Below are 26,338 nucleotides of genomic sequence, written 5' to 3' on the forward strand. Positions count from 1 at the left end.
AATCAGGAAGTACAAATCCTGATTGGCAATGGCCAGTTTTGCAAAATTTCCTGTACATTGAATAAAATCAGATCTATGAACACTTTAAGTTTTAGATTTTTGTGATTTTACCTTTTTTCCGTTTGCTTTTATATTTTTGAGGACTTTTAAAATTTTACTTTAAATATGTCTTAAGAAATTTTGGTGTTGAACAAGTAATTTCATTTAGTTTAGCCAAGGATGCATTCATATTGGGACTGAAAAGAAGCTCAAGTGGTCTCAGTGAAAAGCCAGCTGAAGGATTATATTTTATATAGAGAGTATTATGATTAGAGCTGGACTGATCATTTCACTGTCTTCCTCCAAAAACCTCAGTGGCTCCCCATTTCCTGTGGAATTAAATGAGAACTCTTCACCCCAACATTCAGGTCCTTAGTATTATTCTAGCTTATCTTTCCATTTTTGCTTACATTCGAGAACTCCAGGGAACAGAGCTGTTTGCTTTCCCCCAAATGTATAATCTATGCTTTCCCTCCTGAGAATCCTTGCTCTTGCGTTTCATCTCATTGAAATGCCACTGACCTTACCTGTTGAAAGGCTATTTATCTTTCCATGTCCAGTTCAAAAGCTGTCACCTTCCTGGAACCTATAGGGATTCCTCACTTTTTCTCCACTCCCATCATCCATTCTCTTCAAGTTTTCTCTCCTCACTTTGTAACTTTTATAGGACTTATTTCATTCTTCCTTACATTATGGTTATTTGTGTGTTTGTGTTTCTCTACTTAATTTGTAAGTTTGTTAAGTATAGGAAATGTGTCTTACTGTTTTTTAAATATCCCATAGTACCTTGCACATCACAAGTGTTTGATACGTGTTTATCAAGTTGAATCCAAATAGAGGAAGAAAAGTGCTTATTCTAGAAACAGTTATTTATTCAGAAAGAAAATAAAATAGGCACGATGTTTAATTTATTACGATTTGTTATGGTGCAGTTAATACCGACAGTAGTGCAAATTGTTGGAAAACAATTTGGTGTAACAATTATAGTCATACTAAAGATTATAAAGTTGAAAGTGAAAAACTGCTTGTCATCCCATAGCCTAGAGAAAACTCCTATAAACATTTTGGTGAATATTCTTCCCGACTTCACTTCTAAGTGTGTTTGTGTGTGTGTGTGTGTGTCTGTGTGTGTGTGTGTGTGTGTGTATAAAATGTACTGTTTTTCTTTTCAGAAAATGTAACCCAGTATACATACTGTTTTATAACCTTCTTTAATAAATTATAAGTCCTGGATGTCTTTCCATGTAAATAAAGAATCCCATATCATTATTTAGTGGTCTGCTAGTTATTCTTTACTGTAGAATTTATCCAGTTAATTAATCTGTTGATATTTTGCTGTCTTAAACCACTGCTGTGATGAAATCCACATGCCTCATTAGTTCCTTATAAATTACTAGAAGTGGAATGATCAGATCAAAGGGAGTGTACTTCTTAAGACTTTTTGGTACTTATTATTCAGTTGACCTCCAGGAAGTTTGTACTAAACTTTGAACTTTAAAGTTTGTATTAAACAGTAGTAAACAAATGTGCTAAACTAATTTCCTCGCACCCTTGCCAACCCTGGGTATTATCATTCTTTTAATTTTTTTTAGGCACAACGTTTAAAAAAATATCATTTTAGAGATTTCCATTTTAGGAATCGATAGTCCTGTATGCTTGTTTTTATCCAAAGTTAAAGGTGAGAGGTAAATATTTTCCTATCTTATGGCTCTAGGTTTCGTGAGGGTAGAAATATAGAGGGATTGGGGGTCAGGGTACCTTCTGTTTATATAATTATTTATTTATAATAATGTAAATTTATTTTCAACAATTAAAAGGAACCTGGCATATACCTATTATAATACCAGAGTTTTTTCTTAAAAGATTAATAGTATTAAAATTGATATAAATAAAATCTACCTTTTGTTGAACACTTACTACTTGTGAGCTAATGCACCATGTGTTTTTAATGGTTTATCACAATATACGTAGTAGACAGATCATTTTTAATTTTATAGATGAGAAACTGAGGCTCAAAAAGGTAAAGCAATTAACCTATAGTGACAGTGATAGCTAAGTAATAGAGCGGGAATTTGAACATTGTTTTATTTGGTACCGAATTGATTATGCAGAAAGACCTAAAAAAAAATTGCCATTATTTATCCCGTTGAGTCTGTTGATGTCAAAACTTTTACTTTCTTTCCAATAAATTTGGTAATGGGTTAGTGCTATTAAAGTTTCTCCAGTGAATAGTTTGTACAACAGGGTTCTTTAAGGAGGGATAGATACCCTACAGAATGGAAAAGCTTCTCTGTAAATTGTAATCCTTCAACTGTTTCTTAAAGGCTGTTGGAAACATAGCCTGTTGTATGAATGTGCCTATCAACCTAGAGAATAAAAGGCATTTAAGGAATACAGGGTACTCTGAGCCAAAAGACGCCTTGCATGCCTCTGTCTACAACTCTAGCTTTGATAGTCATTGAATCATTAGAAAACTGGTTAATCATTAGATTATTAGACTTTTTTTGTTTACCTACTATATAATGGTATCAGAAGTTTTAAAGAAAAGGTGGTCACTTGCTCTCAAAGGGTCTGTTGTCTACAGCAGAAATCAGACTCCTAAATAAGAAGCTACAGTTCAGTGTGATTAGTTGCTCCCCCTATAAAGAAGACACTCATATTGAATCATGAGCAGATCCTCATATGTGTATGCAAAAGACACACGTAAAAGAAACTTTGAATGTAAATTTAAAGTCTCTCAAAAAGAGACTCTAAAATAAAATGAAGGTAAATGAATGAGTGTCAGCAAGATGGAAAAAGCTGATCTAAGGGTATTTGGAAGCGAAAGTGACATTTAAGATGCCTCTGAAAGGCCAGTGAGTATTTTATAGGCAGAGAATGCGGAAGGAGAATCTTAGGCAAAGGGACGAATAGCATGTGCAAAAGAATAGGAGTTTTGAAAGACTGTGATGGTACATGTGGAGAGTAGAAAGTAGTATGATTGCAGTAGAGCTCAAGGAGTTCCCTGTGTCGGAACTGGTGGGAGAAAAACTTAGAGGAAGATTGGATCTAGTTTCTGAAGGTTATTGGATCATGCTGAGGTATTTAGACTTTATCCTGAAGTCACCAACGGTTAAGCAGGGGAGTGATGGGATTCTGTCTGTGTGTTTGATAATATGGAGGGGGTTGGAGGGAAGAATGACTGGAGAGAGCAAGACCCATAAGTAGATTATTGCAGTAGTCAAGGCAGAAGATGATGAGAATCTAAGGAAAGGCAGTGACAATGAGTATTCATGAGAAGAGTTAGATCTGAAAGACATTGGAGTAGAATGGAGCAAAGTAGAAATAACGTGGAGGCAGTTTGGAGACAGATGCTCTGGATCACAGTACCAGCGTTATTAACTCTACAATCCTAGGCAGGTTAACTATTCTGAGCCTCAGTTTGCCATCTGTAAAAGGCAATAGTCCCTTCTTAGTGGGGTAGGTTAAAGAGTAGATGAAATAAAATATTTGGATGTGTTGGGGTACTCAAAACCTCTATACAATGTTATTATGACTTTGAAGAAAGGAAAGGAAAGAGTCATGGGTGACATTGAAGCTTCTAACTGGGTTGGTAGGGGGACTTAGAGAAGAGAAATATTGAGTTTGATTTTGGATATATTAAGTTTGAGCTGCATTTGGGATATCCAGATTGGTATCCCAAGAGGCAGTTGGAAACATAGATTGGAACTCAGAGAGAACATATAATAGAAAGAAAGATTTGAACAATAGCTTTGGGAGATTCCATGGGAACCCCAAATGGACAGTGTTGTCTCCCTTGTCTCCTGCCAGTGTCCTGCACGTCTCTCAGATTCAGAGAATGAAGAACCTTCTCGAGGCAAGATGATACAGACACACCGCTCGGCATTTGTTTCCAAGAACAACTCCTACTCCTTATCTTTCCTGGCAGGGTAAGAGACTGATACTGAATCCAGTCAGGGTTCTTTCATTTTGGGATATGAGACAAAAGAGACTGGGGGAGCTTTAAAGTGTTTGTTGTAGCTACTTTGGGGGAGGTGGGAGTGAGGGAAAACGGGGGAACTGGCTTTCAAATATGGGTTAGGAATAAGGGGCTGACCTGAAATTTTAAAAAAAAGTAAATTTTACCCATTTCGGATATCCTCAGGGTAAGATTGTACTAATTGCTCTGCTGCAGAGTTGAACTTTCTTTTCTGGGAGGAAACAACAAAGCCTTCTTCAACAACCATTGATAATGAAGACAATATCCATGGATTTTCTTTGTGGACTTTTTTCCTCTTAATAGGAACTTGAGACCAGAGTTGATGTATTTTCAATGCCTGGAACTAAAATATATATTGATAGGTTTCAGGAGGGCAAACTAAAAAGTTTTTAAGACCTTTGTCAAGGCACTTCTTGTTCCTTTAGACTTTGCAGGCCCTGGGGAGGAAAGGAAGGAGGAATTGGATGAATGTTGGGTGATGGAAGAATAATGAAGGGCTTGGTGGAAGGAAGGAAAGAAGGATGGATAGATGGATGGATAGGTAGGTAGGTAGGTAGATAGATAGCAGGAGGGAAAGGAAGGGAAGAAGAAATGAAAGAAGGGAGGAAAGCTGGAAGGAATCATTTATTCAACAGGCAGGAGGTACTATGTGCCATGCCCTCTCTTTTAATATAAAAAGACACAGTCTTTACCCCATTTTGTTGTCTTTTTTGATTTAGAGCTGGCATTGCTCACCCTTATTTCTAGGGTTCTTCTCCTTCCCACAGCACTATGAAGTGTATCTCTCTTGCTGTTCCTATGGACATGTACCTGGACCCTTTATATCTTAAGGCTTTTTATTGCTACCCACTAATAAATATGACCAAAAAAATCTACCAAGTTTAAGAATGTTATAAAGTTCATACTATTGTGAACCCTGTTCTTTTTATATCTGAATCCTTTTGGTATATGTTCTGATTTTCCTGTTCTTTTTCTTTTTTAAATTTTATTGGAGTATAGTTGATTTACAATGTTGTGTTAGTTTCAGGTGTACAGAAAAGTGATTCAGTTATACATATACATATATTCATTCTTTTTCAGATTCTTTTCCCATATAGGTTATTACAGAATATTGAGCATTTCCTGTTATTTCTGTGAGTAAAATTCGCTAAACCTCTCCTCTTAAATGCCTCCCCTTCTCTGGGTGATGGTAACTCCTTCCAGGAAGGCCCTTTCCTAAACAGTTTATTCACTCATTTGACATTTGTTGAATGGCCACTGGATTGTAGCCACTGTAGCTTGACTGATGAAATGAGAACCCAATACGTAAGATGTAAGCCAGTGTACTTAACCTTTTATGGTGATGATGAAACTCTTGCTTTATGCATATGAGCTTGAACTATAGATGCCCTGTAAAGTTAAAAATTTCAAGATTGCTTGACTAAGAATCGTCAGCTTCTGAATGTGTATGTGGATTTTTCCCCATTTATAGCGGGTGTATCTTAATGTTTATTAGAGGGATCTACTGAAAAGAGAAGATCATATTAATTCCAATCAAGTCACCATAAATATCCCCTGAAACAAATAAATGTTGCTTTAGGCAGTCTGTGATTAGTTAGTTAATATCTCTTCATTTGAAATTACTTGGGAAAAAGGAAAATTTTATTAAAACCCAAATATGATGCCAAGGCCAAATTGCCCCAGTTAATTGGAGTGGACACTGGATAGGTGAACTACTTATTACCAATTCCAGTCTCTACCCCTGTAATTCATTCTTTTAAAGTGGGTAGAAGGTTAATATGTTGTTACTTAGAAATGCCTACCAAGGAACTTAGAAAATTCTTCTCTAAAGGGCAAAATGTAAAGTCTATACAGAGGGGTGTGCTTTTGATTATGTGTGGCTCTGGAATATGTGTGGTATATCTTCTTTTCCTGCTCCTTGACCCATCCTTGCCCTTAGTATGTATCATTGAGTCACAATGGGATTAATTTATAAGAAAATATTTACTTAACATGTTATTGTTAAGAAATGTTGCAATGAGTATTATACATATATGGATTTCAGCATTTATTTTTTCCAAATATCCAAGGTTGTGGGCTGAGTTCAGTTATTAGTACAGTTTTTTAAAAAATTAATTGGATTTGGTTGGTAGGGTTATCTTTTTAGGAAATAGTTTGCTGATGTCATGGAAACTTTAGGTTGGAAAATTTATTATGGTAATACTGTGAATTGCATCTCTTATTTAGTCAACATGTTTTACTTCTTAGTTAAGAAAATATTAAGTTTCAATTCTAAATGATATTTAGGAAAACAATATGAAGTTGTTAGTGCTGACAATGAGATGAGGCATATGGATATATTAAAAAAGAATTAGCATGGTGATGGTTGCATAGCGATGTGCCTGTAAACTTAAAATGGTTAAAATGGTAACTTTCATGTTATATATATTTTACCACAAGAAAAAAAGAATTAGCATTGTTAACAGTTTTGGGATATTTCAAATGCATTTTTTTCTGTCTGTTAAGCAATAACAGAAGAATAGGTTTTTCTCTGCAAGTTTGTTTCCTAAAGAGAGTTCATCTGTAAAAGCTTTAAAGTTTTTTACATCTGTATTTAAATCAAATTAATCTGCATTTATTTTACTTATCTACTTAACTTTTCTTTCTTAAGCCCAAAAGCATGGAGTTAAGAGTGAGTAGTCCTGATAGGATGGTTATTTTGGAAGGAATCCATCAATAGATTCTGGCTGAGTCTTGCCAGTAGCTCAGTCTATTTTCATTTGAAACATTCAAAGCAAAGAATGTTTTGCAGCACTATTAATAAAGTTCTATAGCCCTTTGAAAATGAAACTTCTTCCAAATAGGCAGATAGAGTAATAGTTAACCCAAGGTCATTTCTAAGTAAATTATAAAATATATGTGAATTGAAAAGAATTAACTTGAACCATAAGATATATAATTATAAAGTTAGGCTTTTATTTTAAATATCTGAAAAACTGGTTTGTTTATTTGTTTACATTTATTTCCCCTCATTCCTCATGCCCTCTTCACCACTAGAAGAATCAAACAAAAAACGTGGTTGCAAGTTATTCTAAAAACTCAGTCTGGAAAAACTTTCTCTGTTGAGCTAGTGTCTTTTCTAAGAGCTACACGTTCAGTTGTGTTTTCCTCTTTGCTTTGGCTGTCAGGAAGTTTAGAATTAAGACAGAGTTTTCAATTCAGTCATCATGACCTTCCAACATGGCATATAATTAAAGAAATAATTTTTGGCATACTCTTCTCATATTTATTACTTAATGTGGTCTTTATTCTCTATTAACGCTCATTCTTTATGTATTTTTACTGTAAGTCACTTAAAATTCTTCTTGGGAATAGGGTATAACCATAAAAAGAAATATAATCAAACCATCTATCCTCCTTCCAGTTTAAAAAATAAAGAAAAGAAGGTGATGCAGTAATGCCAGTACTGCCATTCTGTACAAAACTGTATCTTAAGTAAACGGTGCCTAGTGAGATTACTGGCATATGATAAGCCTTCAGTGAGTATAGCTGCTGCTATTTTGTTATCTTCTTTTAGAACTCTTAGAACTGAAAAGGATCTTAAATATTGTTTTATCTAATTCCTTTGTTTTATGGGTGAGAAGACTAAAGCTCAGCGAGAGACCATGGCTTGCCAAATCTTAGACTGCTAGAGTAGTAGGACAATGAGTTAGAACTGAGATTTCTTGGCTCTTTCCACTATACCCTTTTGTCCCCCATGACTTTCTTATAGATCACTATGCTGCCTCTGCCCATTTTCCCACTAGGCTTTAAATCCTTTGCAAGCAGGGACAAAAGTCTTGTTGACCATTGTATTCACAGTACTTAGTACAGTGCCTGGCACATAATAGAGGCTCAATAAATACTTGTGGAATGTTTAATGAGATAGGTCTTGGTGCCCTTGGGTAGGTTAAAGGGGGCTTTTTCAGAATTGTCAAACTTGCAGAGTCTGTAGGAAGGAGGACTCTGGGAGCTGTGGAGGAAACAGATTGGCTGGTGGCTGTTGTTTAGACTAGATTCCATAGGATTAATATGGGATTTAGGGGGAGTCTAATGACCACATTGATAAAGCTTTTATACTATAAAGTTGTCTTTAGCTCTTTAATACATTAACAGTAGCTTATGAGGATCCTTTTTATATATTCTGTAAAAGAAAAATCTGTGTTACACTGAGTAATAATTAAGCCTTAATTAAGTAGAAATTAACTACATTATATTGTTTTCTAATGTCCAAATACTTTAAGCCTGGGTCTGTGGTTCAGAGTCGGGTGCAGCAAAAGAGACCTGAAGTGTCTATGCTTCCTCTAAGGTGTGTGTGTAAGGAGAGATAGAGACAGAGACTGACTGCAGACTCAGTCATATTAACTGCATGCCCAGCCAGTGTTGTAGTGAATTAAAATATGCATACTTGTTCCTCTTTTTTAAAATGAACGAATGAAAATATAGATGCTTTCAGCGGACAGATACCAGACACATAAATGATGTGATACTGGAGGACTAGCTTTATTATTTTTTAATTATTTTATTTTTGGCTGTGTTGGGTTTTCGTTGCTGTGCACGGGCTTTCTCTAGTTGCAGCGAGCGGGGGCTACTCTTCCTTGTGGCGCATGGACTTCTCATCGCGGTGGCTTCTCCTGTTGCAGAGCGTGGGCTCTAGGCACGCAGGCTTCAGTAATTGTGGCTCGCGGGCTCTAGAGCACAGGCTCAGTAGTTGTGGCACGCAGGCTTAGTTGCTTCGCGGCATGTGCGATCTTACTGGACCAGGGCTTGAACCTGCGTTTCCTGCGTTGGCAGGCGGATTCTGAACCGCTGCGCCACCAGGGAAGCCCTGGAGGGCTAGCTTTAGAATTGATGAAAGGAGGCAAACCAGAGAGATGAGGGTGGAGAAGCCAGTCTAGGGAGTTTTAGGGAATTAGTGGTGTGAGCTTGAGTAAAATCAGTTGACCTCCTTCTGTATCATTTATGTAAAATGCAAGTTGTTATGCCCTACCTATTGCTGGGCAGGGGATTTCCCTGAATGATTTCTTAAGACTCTTTTCGCCTCTAAAACTGAAGTGTCTAGAAGTGGCTTAGAGCAGGGTTTTAAAAGGTGGAGGAAATGTGACCAGGGCATGAAAAGGAAAGGGTAAGGGGCAGTTAGTGAGTTCTGTAAAAATCTCAGGATTAGACTTAGCAAGTTATGTGTGGGGAATAGTCCAAACAGTAACCACGAGGGAAAGGAGACTATGAGAGAAAAATGAGGTAGTGATTTAAAAGAAACCACAAGGCTTGATGATGGCCTGGGGCAGGTCGTGTGTGTGCGTGTGTGTGTGTGTGTGTGTGTGAGCGTGTGTGTGTGTGTGTGTTGGGGGAGGGATAAAAGAATAGAAGCAAATCAAGTGGATGAGCTGGTTAAGAGGACAAATCTTGTTAAGAGTATGGAGTATGGATGGAAAAGGAAGATACCTTAAGGAGAAGTGATGTGGAATTTAAGGAGCAGGTTTTAGAGGTGTCAGTAATCTCTCTGCCGTACTAAAGTAGGAATATACTGGTGGTTTTCAGAGGGGTCTGGCAGGATGGTGAAGGGTAGCATCAGGGAACTAGCTTTTTCCCAGGGCTTCCTGCCATGTTCAGTACTTTACATACCTCATTTCCTTTAGTTCTTACATTAATCCTATAAGATTTATAACATTCTCATTTTTCAGCTGAGGAGAATGCAGTTCAAAGAGGTTAAGTAACTCACCCCAGAACTTCTCACCTGAGTAGGGTGACAGAGATGGAATTGGAACTCAGGTCTCTCTTGACTCCAAACCTATGCTCTTTCTAGCAAACCATTGTCAGAACCCTGTGACAGAAGGCTCTGTGCTTAAGCTCTTTGTCTTGAAATGATCTACCTTTACAGCAGAAAGCTTCCTTCCTTCTGTTTGTTTAAATAATTTATACCCTGTCTTGTTCTAAAATAATACAAGATTGTACAGAGGTGGGTAAGAAGCTGTCCAGTTATCCTCTTGTTTGAGGGGACTCAAATCCTTTTGCATTACTCTAGGCCTTTTGAAATACAGCGGTGGAAACAATGTTCCTATCCATCAGCAAACAAATACTAGTGCATGTCCAGAATAGGCAAATATGTAGAGACAGAAAGTAGATAAGTGGTTGCTTAGGGCTGGAGGAGAAGGCAGGGTTTAGGAGTAAGAGCTAAAGGGTATGAGGTTTCTTTATGAGGTGATGGAAACGTTTTAAAATTGTGATGGTTAAATAACTCTGTGAATATACTAAAAACCATTAAATTTTACACTTTAAAAAAAGAAAGAGGGACTTCCCTGGTGGCACAGTGGTTAAGAATCCGCCAGCCAATGCAGCGGACGTGGGTTCGAGCCCTGGTCCGGGAAGATCCCACATGCCGTGGAGTAACTAAGCCTGTGCGCCACAACTACTGAGCCTGTGCTCTAGAGCCCGTGAGCCACAAGTACTGAAGCCCGTGTGCCACAACTACTGAAGGCCACCCGCCTAGAGCCCGTGATCTGCAACAAGAGAAGTCACCGCAATAAGAAGCCCGTGCACTGAAACGAAGACCCAATGCAGCCATAAATAAATAAATAAATAAGTAAGTAAGTAAGTTAGTTAGTTAGTAAAAAAAAAAAAAAAAAAAAAGAAAGAATGCTAGTATACACAAGGCAGATAACCCAACAATAAATATACAAGGGAAGGATTGTAACAAAATCTTACCCATTTCTGGGTGCGTGGCAGCTACAGCTAGGCCTAAGGAAGCTGCTGCTTTTATTCAAGTATGTGTGTGGGGGTGGGAGGCCTCACACACCCAGGCTAGGGGCTGGGAGGAGGATCCTCTCTGACCTTCAGCCTCTTGGTGGAACTCAGCTCTGCCAGACCTGAGAGTTTGATTAAAAAACTAATGTGGTATGGGTATGTGAGAGACAGAGAGAGTGATGAGTGAGCAGTTAATAACATGAGGTGTCTAATGTTTTATATCATGTAATACCATTTGAAAACCCTTTAAGCAGTGCTTTATAAGCATTAAATCTTCTGGCTTTCCAGCTGCATGTTTATACTGGCTGCTCCTCCTTTTCTTTGTTTGTAAGTCAGATGCATTGTGGTTGTGGGTATTTTTAGCTTAACTAGAAATCCCAGAAACCATCTGGTCCCTTGGCAGTGGAAATTTTAAGCTAGTTGCCTTTCAGACAGTGCTGCTGTCTCTTGTTTATGACTTCATTATGTGTTTGGAAGAGAGAACTTCTCTAGACGTGCTGGGTCTATTCTGTGGCAGAGTAGAGTAGAATGTAATATCAGTATGCTGTGGTAGAAAGAGCACAGGCCTTAGAGTCTTGGAGATACAGGTTTAAACTTTGGCTTCAGCTATGTGACCTGGAAAAATCACTTCCTTCAGTTCTTTGTCTGTAAATTGAAGATGCTGATTTATAGGGTTTCTATATGGATTAAATGAGGTACAGTATATTTAAAACACACAATGCCTGACAGATAATAGAGTCCTAATAAATGATGAAGTTTTCTTTCCTTTCCTTAAGAATGTCGTAGGCATTTCTGTATATATTTTTATTCACTTATAAGAAATTTATTGAATATATCCACTATGTGCCAGGCACTGTGTGAGGGTTTAGGAATATAGAAATGGATGTGCACAAAGATGGGAGGAGTAGTTACTTCCTCTATTTTTTAGCAAAGGTATTGTTTGAGCTCTTAAATCTTAGGAACATTATCAAGTTTACTGCTGATGATTCTCAGCCAGCATTGAAGTCTCTTAACCTGACCAAATACTACAATAATAATATCTATATATTATATTGATGGTTTACACGATATTTTCACACTCATGATTTTTGTGACTCTTCATGTGACAATAACAACATTGGGGGAATATAGTTATATAGGAACGAAGTTTATGTATGCTATTGAAATTGAGTTGGTATTAATTTGAAATATATTGTTTTCAATTACGATGTTAATTGTAATTCCCCAGGGCAACCACTAAGAAAATAACTAAAACATACATAGTTAAAGAAATAAGAAGGAAATCAAAATGGTACAGTAGGAGATATCTAACACAAAAGAAGGCGTTAATGTAGACATTGTGGAACAAAAAGGTACAAGACATATAGAAAATAAATAGAAAAATTGCATAAGTCCTTCCTTATCAGTAATTACATTAAATGTAAATGAATTAAACTCTCCAATTAAAAGGCAGAGATTGGCAGAATGGATTTAAAAACAGTATAGTCCAAATATATGATGAGACTCACTTTAGATCCAGAGACAGAAGTAGGTTGAAAGTGAAAAATGTAAACAGTGACCAAAAGAGAACTAGAATAGCTATACAATATGAGACAACGTAGACTTTATTATTACAAGAGACAAAGAGAGGCATTGTATAATTCTAAAAGGGTCAGTCCGCAAAGAAGATATAACAGCTGTAAACACATGTACACCTAATTATGGGTCCATAAGATATGTGAAGCAAAAACTGACAAAATTAAGGGGAATAATAGACATTTTAATATTAATAGTTGGAGACTTTAACACCCACTTTCAATGATGGGTAGACTATACAGATGAAAGATAAACAAAGGATATAGAAGACTTGAATAATACTGTATACCTGGCTAGAGACAAAATACCTAACTGATTCAAGAAGAAATTGAAAATCTGAATAGACCTATAACAAGTGAAAAGGTTGAACCAGTAATCAAAAAACATCTGGCAAAGAAAAGCCCAGGACCAGATGGCTTCACTGGTGTAACTACCAAACATTTAAAAAAGAATCAACATGAATGTTTCTCAGACTCTTTCAAAAATTAGAAGAGGAGTGAATACTTCCCGATTCATTCATTCTTTGAAGCCAGTATTACCCTGATACCAAAGCCATATGCAGACATCACAAGAAAAGAAAACTACAGGCCAATATCCTTTATGAATCTATATTCCAGCACACCATTGGAGGAAAAAAAGTACAAGCTTTGATACATTAGAGAGGGTAAGAGAAACACTTTGACTTAACCTGCATCACCCCTACCCCAGGGAAGCAGAACTCAGGTTCAAGAGAGATTTTCCTGGCTGGTGATTGCCCCTGTGGGAGAAAGTAAGAGAGTGTGAGTGAACACCTGGCTTCTCCAACTTTATAGGAAGCCCATTTCTCTCCTGCCTCAACCAGAGTATTGAATTATGATCTACAGACCTAGGGGAAGGAAGAGTCTGGGAAAGCAGCAGATAGGGCTCTCAGAGGGCATTAAAGGGATGAGGATCTTACTAACTACATTACAGACTCCACCCACAAGTCACTGGGGAAGCCTCACCTATGGATCCTCCCAACTGGCCCATGGGCACTCCCATCGCTCCACATGCCTCATTCACACATGCTTCCACTCTGTGGCCAGTTCCCTGTGCATGCTCCCAGTGGCAGTGAGCGAGTTTTGGCATATGGCCAGTAAGCATGTATAGAAAGCCAGCTAGAATCTGTGGGCAAGGGAGAGACCACAAATGAGCTTTACTGCCACCCTTGGGAAAACAAAATGGAGGCTGTCAGCTTTCGGCCGGGTATGTTGGAGGATCAAGAGAAGGCATACAAGCTTGAGAATTTTGCCACAGAGGGAGAAAGCAAGGAGCTGGTGTATCCATAGAAGATCTGAGAAAATACCAGCATCCCTACCAGAGCTGTTGGAAGGTTTTTCTCTCCTGAAGGCAGTTAGTAAAGTTCGGAGGAGGTGACTGCTACTTCAGTGTGAGGACAGCAATGCAAAATGTCAAGGAACATGAAAAATCAAGGAAACATGACAGCATCAAAAGATCACAACAGTCTTCCAGTATTGGATCCCAAAAAACATGGAGGTCTGTGATTTATCCAACAAAGACTTCAAATTAGCTGTTTTAAGGAAGCTCAGTGAGCTACAAGATATGGGGATATATGTATATGTATAGCTGATTCTCTTTGTTGTACAGTAGAAACTAACACAACACTGTAAAGCAATTATACTCCAATAAAGATGTAAAAATAAATAAATTAATTAATAAGAGCTGAGAACGTCCCAAATCTGGGGAGAGATTTGGATATCTAAGTTTGTGAAGCTCATAGGTCACCAAACAAACTAAACTTAAAGCCATTCTCTCCAAGACACTGTATTATCAGGCAGCCCAAGATGGCTGTTCTCTTGCTCTCTGTACATCCCCTGCTCAACTAGTCCCTGCTTCACCTACACCCTACTCACATAACTGACCTTCCCTCTTAATCATAGAGCCTAATCAGTAAATGCCTATATACTTGTACCCCCTCCCCCCTCCCCATCTAGTGATTGTTCTAATCTTTAGATCAGAACATCTCCACCATGATAGCTTATCAAAGGGGCAGTAAGGGGCGTGCTCCTCTGCTCGTGCCCTGGTAACTGATGAGCCAACCTGACATCAATTCCCCCTATAACTGGTAACCTTCCTCTCCCCCTGGTAGTGAAGACCACTGCCATGTCTTGCCCACTGTCTGCTGCACACAGTGGAGTGTCACTCCAGGACCTTGCTTCAGACATGTGAGATCCCTGTTTAATCCCATTAAACTATTGATGTCTCTGTTGCTTACTCTGGGCTCTTTCTTCCATCTTGAGGCTGGGCAAGTACAGGGCTTACAGGCATACAAGGTATGGCTCAACAGACACATTATGATAAAACTGTCAAATATAAAAGACAAAGTGAGCATCTTAAAAGCAGCAAGAGAAAAGGATTATAACTTACAGGGGAACTCACATAAGGCTATCAGTAGAATTCTCAACAGAAACGATACAGTCCAGAGGAGTAGGATGATATATTCAGAGCACTGAAAGGAAAAAAAAAAAAACCTGCCAGCCGAAATACTCTATCTAGTAAAGTTGTACTTCATATATGAAGGAGAGGTAAAGACTTTCCCAGACACACAAAAGCTGAGGGAGTTCATCACCACTAGACCTGCCTTACAAGAAATGCTGAAAGGAGTTCTTCAGGCTGAAACAAAATTATACTAATTAGTAACATGAAAAGATATGAAAATGTAAAACACTCTGGTAAAGGTAAGTATATAGTCAAATTAAGAATACTTTAATAATGTTAACAAGGTGATATGTTAACCACTTAACTCTAGTATAAATGTTAAAAGGACAAGAGTATTAAAAATGATAGCTAAACTAATTTGTTAATGACGACACAATATAAAAAGACATCAAGTGTTTTGTGACATTAGAAACAAAATGGAGGAGAGTAAAAGGGTAAAGTTTTGTATGCAATCGAAGTTAAGTTGTTATCAAGCATAAAATAGACTCTTATATCTATAAGATGTTTTATGTAAGCCTCATGATAGCCAAAAAGCAAAAACCTACAGTGGATTCACATAAAATAAAAAGGGAATCAAAGCATACCTCTATAGAAAATCACCAATTCACAAAGGAAGGCCACAAGAGAGGGATTAAGGCACAAGAGAACTACAAAACAGCTAGGAAACAATGACTAAGATGGCATTAGTAAATCCTTACTTATCAATAATCACTCTAAATGTAAATGGATTAAATTCTCCTCCAATCAAAAGTCATAGAGTGGACTTGCACAAGCCTCTTAGATAGCCTCATCCACCAGAGGGCAGACAGCAGAAGCAAGAAGAACTACAGTCCTGCAGCCTGTGGAACAAACACCACATTCACAGAAAGATAGACAAGATGAAAATGCAGAGGGCTATGTACCAGCTGAAGGAACAAGATAAAACCCCAGAAAAAAAAACTAAATGAAATGGAGATAGGCAACCTTCCAGAAAAACAATTCAGAATAATGATAGTGAAGATGATCCAGGACGTCGGAAAAAGAATGGAGGCAAAGATCGAGAAGATGCAAGAAATGTTTAAAAAAGACCTAGAAGAATTAAAGAACAAACAGATGAACAATACAATAACTACACTAGAAAACTACACTAGAAGGAATCAATAGCAGAATAACTGAGGCAGAAGAAAGGATAAGTGACCTGGCAGACAGAATAGTGGAATTCACTGCTGCGGAACAGAATAAAGAAAAAATTTATTCTGTGGAACAGAATAAAGAAAAAAGAATGAAAAGAAATGAAGACAGCCTAAGAGACCTCTAGGACAACATTAAACGCAACAACATTCGCATTATAGGGGTCCCAGAAGGAGAAGAGAGAGAGAAAGAACCCGAGAAAATATTTGAAGAGGTTATAGTCGAAAACTTCCCTAACATGGGAAAGGAAATAGCCACCCAAGTCCAGGAAGTGCAGAGAGTCCCATACAGGATAAACCCAAGGAGAAACATGCCAAGACACATAGCAATCAAATTGGCAAAAATTAAAGACAAATTATTCAAAGCAGCAAAGGAAAAATGACAAATAACATACAAGGGGACTCCCATAAGGTTAACAGCTGATTTCTCAGCAGAAACTCTACAAGCCAGAAGGGAGTGGCGTGATATACTTAAAGTGATGAAAGGGAAGAACCTACAACCAAGATTACTCTACCCAGCAAGGATCTCATTCAGATTTGATGGAGAAATCAAAAGCTTTACAGACAAGCAAAAGCTAAGAGAATTGAGCAACTCCAAACCAGCTCTACAACAAATGCTAAAGAAACTTCTCTAAGTGGGAAACACAAGAGAAGAAAAGAACCTATAAAAACAAACCCAAAACAATTAAGAAAATGGTCATAGGAACATACATATCAAAAATTACCTTAAACGTGAATGGATTAAATGTTCCAACCAAAAGACAGAGATTGCTGAATGGTTACAAAAACAAGACCCATATATTTGCTGTCTACAAGAGACCCACTTCAGACGTAGGGACACATACAGACTGAAAGTGAGGGGATGGAAAAAGATATTCCATGCAAATGGAAATCAAAAGAAAGCTGGAGTAGCAATACTCATATCAGATAAAATAGACTTTAAAATAAAGAATGTTACAAGAGACAAGGAAGGACACTACATAATGATCAAGGGATCAATCCAAGAAGAAGATATAACAATTATAAATATATATGCACCCAACATAGGAGCACCTCAATACATAAGGCAACTGCTAACAGCTCTAAAAGAGGAAATTGACAGTAACACAATAATAGTGGGGGACTTTAACACCTCACTTACACCATTGGACATATCATCCAAAATGAAGATAAATAGGGCAACAGAAGCTTTAAATGACACAATAGACCAGATAGATTTAATTGATGTTCATAGGACATTCGATCCCAAAACAGCAGATTACACTTTCTTCTCAAGTGCGCACAGAACATTCTCCAGGATAGATCACGTCTTGGGTCACAGATCAAGCCACAGTAAATTTAAGAAAATTGAAATCATATCAAGTATCTTTTCTGACCACAATGGTATGGGATTAGAAATGAATTACAGGGGAAAAAAAGGTAAAAAACACAAACACATGGAGGCTAAACAATACGTTACTAAATAACCAGGAGATCAATGAAGAAATCAAAGAGGAAATCAAAACATACCTAGAGACAAATGACAATGAAAACACGACAATCCAAAACCTATGGGATGCAGCAAAAGCAGTTCTAAGAGGGAAGTTTATAGCTATACAACCCTACCTCAAGAAACAAGAAAAATCTCAAATAAACACTCTAACCTTACACCTAAAGGACGTAGAGAAAGAAGAACAAACAAAACCCAAAGTTAGCAGAAGGAAAGAAATTATAAAGATCAGAGCAGAAATAAATGAAATAGAAACAAAGAAAACAATAGCAAAGATCAATACAACTAAAAGCTAGTTCTTTGAGAAGATAAACAAAATGAATAAAACATTAGCCATACTCATCAAGAAAAAGAGGGAGAGGACTCAAATTAATAAAATTAGAAATGAAAAGGGAGAAGTTACAACAGACACCACAGAAATACAAAGCATCCTAAGAGACTACTAGAAGCAACTCTGTGCCAACAAAATGGACAACCTGGAAGAAATGGACAAATTCTTAGAAAGGTATAACCTTCTAAGACTGAACGAGGAAGAAATAGGAAATATGAACAGACCAATCACAAGTAATGAAATTGAAACTGTGATTAAAAATCTTCCAACAAACACAAAAGTCCAGGACCAGATGGCTTCAAAGGTGAATTCTATCAAACATTTAGAGAATAGCTAACACCCATCCTTCTCAAACTCTTCCAAAAAACTGTGGAGGAAGGAACACTTACAACTCATTCTATAAGGCCACCATCACCCTGATACCAAAACCAGACAAAGATACTACAAAAAAAAAGAAAATTACAGACCAATATCACTGATGAATATAGATGCAAAAATCCTCAACAAAATGCTAGCAAACAGAATCCAACAACACATTAAAAGGATCATACACTGTGATCAAGTGGGATTTATCCCAGGGATGCAAGGATTCTTCAATATACGAAAATCAATCAATGTGATACACCATATTAACAAATTGAAGAAGAAAAACCATATGAGCATCTCAATAGATGCAGAAAAAGCTCTTGACAAAATTCAACACCCATTTATGATAAAAACTCCAGAAAATGGGCATAGAGGGAACCTACCTCAACATAATAAAGGCCATATACGACAAACCCACAGCAAACATCATTCTCAATGGTGAAAAACTGAAAGCATTTCGTCTAAGATCAGGAACAAGACAAGGATGTCCACTCTCACCACTATTATTCAACGTAGTTTTGGAAGTCCTAACCACAGCAATCAGAGAAGAAAAAGAAATAAAAGGAATACAAATTGGAAAAGAAGAAGTAAAACTGGCACTGTTTGCAGATGACACGATACTATACATAGAGAATCCTAAAGAAGCCACCAGGAAACTACTAGAGCTAATCAGTGAATTTGGTAAAGTTTCAGGATACAAAATTAATGCACAGAAATCTCTTGCATTCCTATACACTAATGATGAAAAATCTGAACGAGAAATTCAGGAAACACTCCCATTTACCATTGCAACAAAGAGAATAAAATACCTAGGAATAGACCTACCTAGGGAGACAAAAGACCTGTATGCAGAAAAGTATAAGACACTGATGAAAGAAATTAAAGATGATACCAGCTGATGGAGAGATATACCATGTTCTTAGATTGGAAGAATCAATATTGTGAAAATGACTATACTGTCCAAAGCAATCTACAGATTCAATGCAATCCCTATCAAATTACCAATGGTATTTTTTACGGAACTAGAGCAAAAAAATCTTAAAATTTGTATGGAAACACAAAAGACCCCAAATAGCCAAAGCAGTCATGAGGGAAAAAAACGGAGCTGGAGGGATCAGACTCCCTGACTTCAGACTATACTACAAAACTATAGTAATCAAGACAATAAGGTACTGGCACAAAAACAGAAACATAGATCAATGGAACAGGATAGAAAGCCCAGAGATAAACCCACACACCTATGCTCAACTAATATGACAAAGGAGGCAAGGATATACAATGGAGAAAAGACAGTCTCTTCAATAAGTGGTTCTGGGAAAACTGGACAGCTACATGTAAAAGAATGAAATTAGAACACTCACTAACACCATACACAAAAATAAACTCAGAATGGATTAGAGACCTAAATGTAAGACTGGACCCTATAAAATTCTTAGAGGAAAACATAGGAAGAACACTCTTTGACATAAATCCCAACAAGGTCTTTTTTGATCCATCTCCTAGAGAAATGGAAATAAAAACAGAAATAAACAAATGGGACCTAATGAAACTTCAAAGCTTTTGCACAGCAAAGGAAACCATAAACAAGACGAAAAGACAACCCTCAGAATGGGAGAAAATATTTGCAAATGAATCAGTGGACAAAGGATTAATCTCCAAAATATATAAACAGCTCATGCACGTCAATATTAGAAAAACAAGCAACCCAATCCAAAAATGGGCAGAAGACCTAAGTAGACATTTCTCCAAAGAAGACATACAGTTGGCCAAGAAGCACATAAAAAGCTGCTCAACATCACTAATTATTAGAGAAATGCAAATCAAAACTACAATGAGGCATCACCTCACACCAGTTAGAATGGGCATCATCAGAAAATCTACAAACAACAAATGCTGGAGAGGGTGTGGAGAAAAGGGAACCCTCTTGCACTGTTGGTGGGTGTAAATTGATACAGCCACTATGGAGAACAGTATGGAGTTTCCTTAAAAAACGAAAAATTGAATTACCATATGATCCAGCAATCCCACTACTGGGCCTATACACAGAGAAAACTATAATTCAAAAAGACACATGCACCCTAATGTTCATTGCAGCACTATTTACAATAGCCAGGTCATGGAAGCAACCTAAATGCCCATTGACAGGTGAATGGATAAAGAAGATGTGGTACATATATACAATGGAATATTACTCAGCCATAAAAAAGAATGAAATTGGGTCATTTGTAGAGACGTGGATTGATATAGAGACTGTCATTCAGAGTGAAGTAAGCCAGAAAGAGAAAAACAAATATTGTATATTAGCACATATATGTGGAACCTAGAAAAATGGTACAGATGAACCAGTTTGCAGGGCAGAAATAGAAACACAGATGTAGAGAACAAACGTATGGACACCAAGGGGGGGAAGCGACGGGGGGTGGTGGGAGTGATGGTGTGATGAATTGGGCAGTTGGGATTGACATATATACACTGATGTGTATAAAATTGATGACTAATAAGAACCTGCTGTATAAAAAAATAAATAAAATTCAAAAAACAAAAAAACCAAAAACTCAGAATAGTTATGAATACATTTAACCAAGGAGGTGCAAGACACGTACACTAAAAACTAGAAAACATTGTTGAAAGAAATTAAAGACTTTAAGAAATGAAAAGATTTTCTGTGCTCATGGATTAGAAGACTTAAAATTGTTAATATGGCAATACTTCCCAATTTGTTTTTTACACATTCATTACAATACGTATTTAAATTGCAATCTCTTTTTTCACAGAAATGAATAAGCTGACCCTGAAATTCACATATGGAATTGCAAAGGATACCAAATAGCTAAAACAATCCTGAAAAAGAACAAAGGTGGAGGACTCACACTTCCTGATTTCAAAACTTACTGCAAAGCTAAAGAAATCAATAGTATGGTTCTGAAATAAGGAAAGATATATCAATCAGTGGAATAGAATTGAGAGTCCAGAAATAAACCCATACATCTATGGTCAGTTGATTGTCAGTAATGGTGCCAAGACCATTCAGTGGAGGAAAGAAGAGTCTCTTCACATATGGTGCTGAGACTACTTGATATCCACATGCTAAAGAATGAAGTTGGACTCCAACTTCATACCATGTACAAAAATTGAGTCAAACTGGTTTAGATACCTAATTGTAAGAGATAAAACTATGAAACTTTTAAAAGAAAACACTTGAAGAGTTTAGTTCTATAATTACTGCTCTCTAAAGCCCCTTTGTGGTATGTTGTGGTGAACTTCAGTGACTGGATGCTTCTGTAGGTCAAAATTATCTTTTCATCAACCTGTCTCAAGTGCTTTGCACAGAGTTGGTGCTCAGTATAGTCTGCTAATCAAATGAATGGAAGAGACAGTGATGGTTTCAGCCATACTGAGGTTTTAGATTGTCAGAAACTATTTAGGTGTCCTTGTTGTGTGCTTGAGTGCTGCAAGTGTGAGTTTCTTCCCTGGGCCTTTTCTTTCACCAAAACAGAGTTTAGAGGGCATGTTAAGAAGTTCTCCCCAGCAACAAGTAGTTGTCATTTGTACATCAGATAACTTGGGCATGTCGCCAGTGTCTTTAAATTTGACTGTTATTGCTGACAAAATGGATGCATAGCCTGTTTTTTAAAAAGTATATACATTGGGCTTCCCTGGTGGCTCAGTGGTTGAGAGTCCGCCTGCCGATGCAGGGGACGCGGGTTCGTGCCCTGGTCTGGGAAGATCCAACATGCCGCGGAGCGGCTGGGCCCGTGAGCCATGGCCGCTGAGCCTGCGCATCCAGAGCCTGTGCTCTGCAACGGGAGAAGCCACAACAGTGAGAGGCCCACGTACCGTGAAAAAAAAAGAAAAGTATATATATTAAGCTAATTTTAAATTTTGGAATGTTTGTTAAAGTGTAGATCCAGCCTCAGTTTGAACACCTCTAATGACATGGAGCTTAGTACTTCCCAAGGCAGATATCATTGAACTGCTCTTACTATTGAAAGTTATAAAGTTCTTTCTTATGTTGATCAGGAAACCTTTTCCTTTAAGTTTGTACTTGTTTCTCCAATGGAATCATGCGAAACAAGTCACATATTTGACATAGTAATGCTGTCTCTTTCAGCTCTATATCCATTCCTCTTGACCCAAAGTAAATGTTATTCACCCCAGCATTTTAATATACTGTACAGTTTACTTTTGGGTAACTTGCACCACTGACAGTTTTTGTGAGTTCTGGGAATGCAAATGAATTTCAGTATTATTCTAGGTAAAATACAAACCAAGCTGACTTGTAAGCAGCTGCCTTTATAGGGTAATGTTGAAGTTTCCTTCTTGCTCCAAAATATACCTCCCACCAGATGGTACAACTCTCACATTATTTTTATTTTTTGGTTCAGTGTTGAATTTTTTTGGTAAAATGCAAACATGTGATACAGGTTGGCCATCATTTTCTCCTATTAATACCATAGCATAGATTAGTTCATCAAATTGGAGCCATCTAGCAAGGTGATGTGGCTATGAGACATAGGATGAGAGGGGTTTGAATGGGAGGAATAACACAGAAATGCTGGAATAGGTAGGCTAGGCCTTCACTAGAGATGTAGGGAGAGGAGAGGAACTCTGGGAATGTACCTTATTGCCTCCTTTATAAGTTTTCTCTGAACTAATCTGGCATAGTAAAATTTTAAATCTTTTGCTCCAAAGAGTAGATATGATTATTCCATTCCAGAGCTAAATAGAATCACTCAAGGAAATAATTTCTGTTTGGGATCCTCTACATGGCTATGTGTCCATCTTGCCTTCTGGCAAATTCTTATTTATCCTTCAAAATACACATGCCGGTAGGAAGGCTTTTACAACCCTGCTCTCACTCCATCCCAGGTAATTAATAACTCTCTCTTTTATGCCATTCTTAGGCATCATTTTTTTGTTGTACCATTTCACTGTATTGTATTGAATTATTTGTCTGCTTCACTGGACTCTTGATTCCTTGAAGACCTAGACTGTACCTCATTCTTTTCTGTATTTCCAGCGCCCAGATAGTGCTCATCAGTGACTGGCATATAGTAAGCGTTTGTTAAATGCTTATAGAGTAGAGTTGTATCACAGGTAAAATATCTCTTGCAAACATTTGTAAAAGCATTAGTCTCACCAGACATGTATTAGGCAAGAGTTGGAGAGTAGAAAACAAAGGTGAGTAATAAGATAGTCAAGAATCCCTACTTACAGTCTCTGGGGCAGGTGACAGTCATCTGTACATAATTCTTACACAGTAAGATTAATGTTATAATACAGGTACTTTGGTTTTTGGTTTGCATTGTAAAGTCATAATGTAATGCATGCCTAAGACAAAAAAAGAAAAGTCATGTGTTCTTGAAACCTTAATTCCAAAGGATGTAGGCCTCTGGAAGCTCAAATGTAATGGATTAAGGGAGAGACTATATTTAATTTTTACTCCTTGCATAGGAATCTAGTGCATTGCTATGCATTTTATAAGTACTTAAATACTTGTTTCATGGCTGATTTAGATTGCTTGAGGAGAGGTTTGGGCCTAATCAAAGGAAAAAAATGTATTGTTTGTAAAGGTGATTTAATACTGTATCCACCCTATTAAGGAAGGTGAGGTGTCCCTACATCTCTCTAAGCATGAGTGAAATAGCCATTGGTCTTGCGTTACTTAGGCAGGATCTGAGTTTGGAAACAAAGGCTTAAACCAGATGTCCTCTCTGGAGAACTCCCTCTCTCTTTGGACAGGATTTGTTCTTAGAATGTATTTTGTTAATAAATGAATTCATTTTCTATTGTAGCTGTGTGGCTTTGAAAGCACAGAAGAGATTGTCATTCTTTTTCCTTAGCAATCATGGGCTACTTTTAACTACTTGTCTTTTATTTATTCTCTTTTAGGAACCTAAATTCCAAGATGGAAAGGAGTCAGAGCTGCAGTGACACTGGTCAGGACAGAGTGAAGGGCAGACTGAGAGCAGCCCCAACCAGCAAAGCCAAGGTAGACCTCAGACACAGGCTTCCGGGGCTCTCCAGTCCCATCCTGCGCACGGCCACAGGAGAAACTGTTCCAGATGAGAAGAGGCAGAATGGGTCCTAGGCATACTAATTATGTTGGAGAATTTTATAAAATAGATGTGAAGGAAGAGAGTTTGAATTAGTAGCCAGACGAGTGGAATGAGGGCCACTAGAAGAACCTTCTTAAAAGTTCTGGATGAGTTTTTTTTACCCAGAATTTTCAATTTCATTAATTGTTTCAAGTATGTAGGAATTTCTGCAAATGGTGGGTGCATTCTAGGTTAGGGATTTTCCACATTTCTTAGGCTCATATGACCCTTTATCCCTTTTCTTACCCTTTTCCTCTCTATCCCTCTACCATCAAGAAGGAATTACGAAGAAAAAAAAATATGTATATATATGTATGTATCTGTAATCTTTTAAATCTCTTTCAGGTCACAACCATGACCCCAGCCTCCAACCCTATCATTGGTGTCCTCTTGTCCACCCAAAACAACCGCTGCCTCTCAGCCCCTGACTTAACCATTGAAAAGCGTCTGCCCTTCAGCTCCCTCTCATCCTTGGCTTCCCTGCATAAGCCAGAGCGCTCCATCAGCCCTGAGAGCAACGACAGCATCTCCGAAGAACTAAACCATTTCAAGCCCATTGTCTGCTCACCATGTACTCCTCCCAAGAGACTCCCTGATGGCCGTGTACTGAGTCCCCTCATCATCAAATCAACACCCCGCAACCTAAACAGAAGCCTGCAGAAGCAGACTTCTTATGAGGCCAGTCCACGGATCCTCAAAAAGTGGGAACAGATCTTTCAGGAGCGGCAGATCAAAAAGACCCTTTCAAAAGCCACCCTCACCTCCCTGGCTCCAGAAACAGGGGAAGACTTACTCGTCACTGAAGTTACCCATTCTAGCAAGGAGAAGCCACTTCTGGCTTTAAATACAAGACTCTCCAGTGGGCAAGTACTCTCTGAGTATACAGGACCTACCCCCACTGACCTTGATTATTTCCCCTCTGTTAGCCAGACAAAAGCAGAGCAGGGCAATGACAGTAAAAGGAGCACTGAGATCCCATTAGAAACCTGCTGTTCTTCAGAACTCAAAGTGGGAGCCAGTGGGACTTCTTTGGAGAGAGAGCAGTTTGAAGGGTCAGGGTCATCCCCAGATGCCAAGTTAGATAAAACCTGTATAACAACAGCTATGAAAATCTCAGCAGTTAGTTCAGTGCTACCTAAAAACAGTGTTTTGGGCGGGGTCCTCAAAACAAAGAAACAGCTGAAGACAGTGAATCATTTTGATCTGCCTAATGGTGTTCTGGCAGACAGCCTAGGTGAGGAGCCACTTCCTTCCTTGCGTCGGGGCAGGAAAAGACGCTGTAAGACCAAGCACTTGGAACAAAATGGCTCCCTTAAGAAACTGCGACAAAGCAGTGGTGAGGTGGGTCTGGCCCCAGCAGACCCAGTACTGCGAGAGATGGAGCAGAAATTGCAGCAAGAGGAAGAGGACCGGCAGCTCGCTCTGCAGCTGCAGCGCATGTTTGACAATGAGAGGCGGACTGTGAGTCGGCGAAAAGGAAGCATGGATCAGTACCTCTTGCGGTCCAGTAGCATGGCTGGGGCCAAGTAGCACCCGACGAGCAGCGTTACCTATTTTTCAGAGGTCTTTGGGCTTGATCATTTACCCTGAAGAAATGAATGTTCTCACTTTGGGTTTCTTTTAATGGCAAAACACTGTCTAGCATGATTCTGAGAGGTCTCGGGCCTTTGTAGTATATATAGCCAAGGAAGCTGCATCTCTGCCCCCCTGTGACCCGGGCCAGAAGCGCTCCTCACCCCCTAAGTGACCCAACCCTTAGGGCGTCTGGGCCAAATCTGGCATCCCCTGCTTGGGGTGAGATTCAGGAGCACAATGGCCGGGGTTAGAAATGGTAGAGGAAAAGGGGACACCTTCTCAAACTGACAGACCTCCTGACTTCTTTCAGCAGGTGTTGTTTTAAATCAGCCATGCAGATAAAAATTAGTTCCATCTTTTTTCAAAGAAGTGGAACAGTGTAGTTCTTTGGCAGATCCATAAAGATTATGTTCCCCCTTCTTACCCTTGCCGCAAGTAAATATTCCTAATTAAATCAGTTTTTATGCTTCTACAAAA

The 26,338-nt window shown here is 38.2% G+C and overlaps 1 protein-coding gene across 1 annotated transcript in view; it reads left to right on the forward strand.

Moving 5' to 3' along the window:
* RNF169 (ring finger protein 169) overlaps positions 1 to 26,338 on the forward strand; it is an 83,272-nt gene extending 56,934 nt beyond the window's left edge. The window contains exons 4-6 of the mRNA XM_067750345.1: positions 3,850 to 3,968; positions 24,081 to 24,180; positions 24,632 to 26,338. Of these exons, the coding sequence (XP_067606446.1) occupies positions 3,850 to 3,968; positions 24,081 to 24,180; positions 24,632 to 25,816 (1,404 nt within the window). The 3' untranslated portion in view covers positions 25,817 to 26,338. The remainder of the gene's footprint in view (positions 1 to 3,849; positions 3,969 to 24,080; positions 24,181 to 24,631) is intronic.

The sequence above is a fragment of the Pseudorca crassidens genome, chromosome 9, assembly GCF_039906515.1.
Source record: "Pseudorca crassidens isolate mPseCra1 chromosome 9, mPseCra1.hap1, whole genome shotgun sequence".
NCBI classification, from domain to species: domain Eukaryota; kingdom Metazoa; phylum Chordata; class Mammalia; order Artiodactyla; family Delphinidae; genus Pseudorca; species Pseudorca crassidens.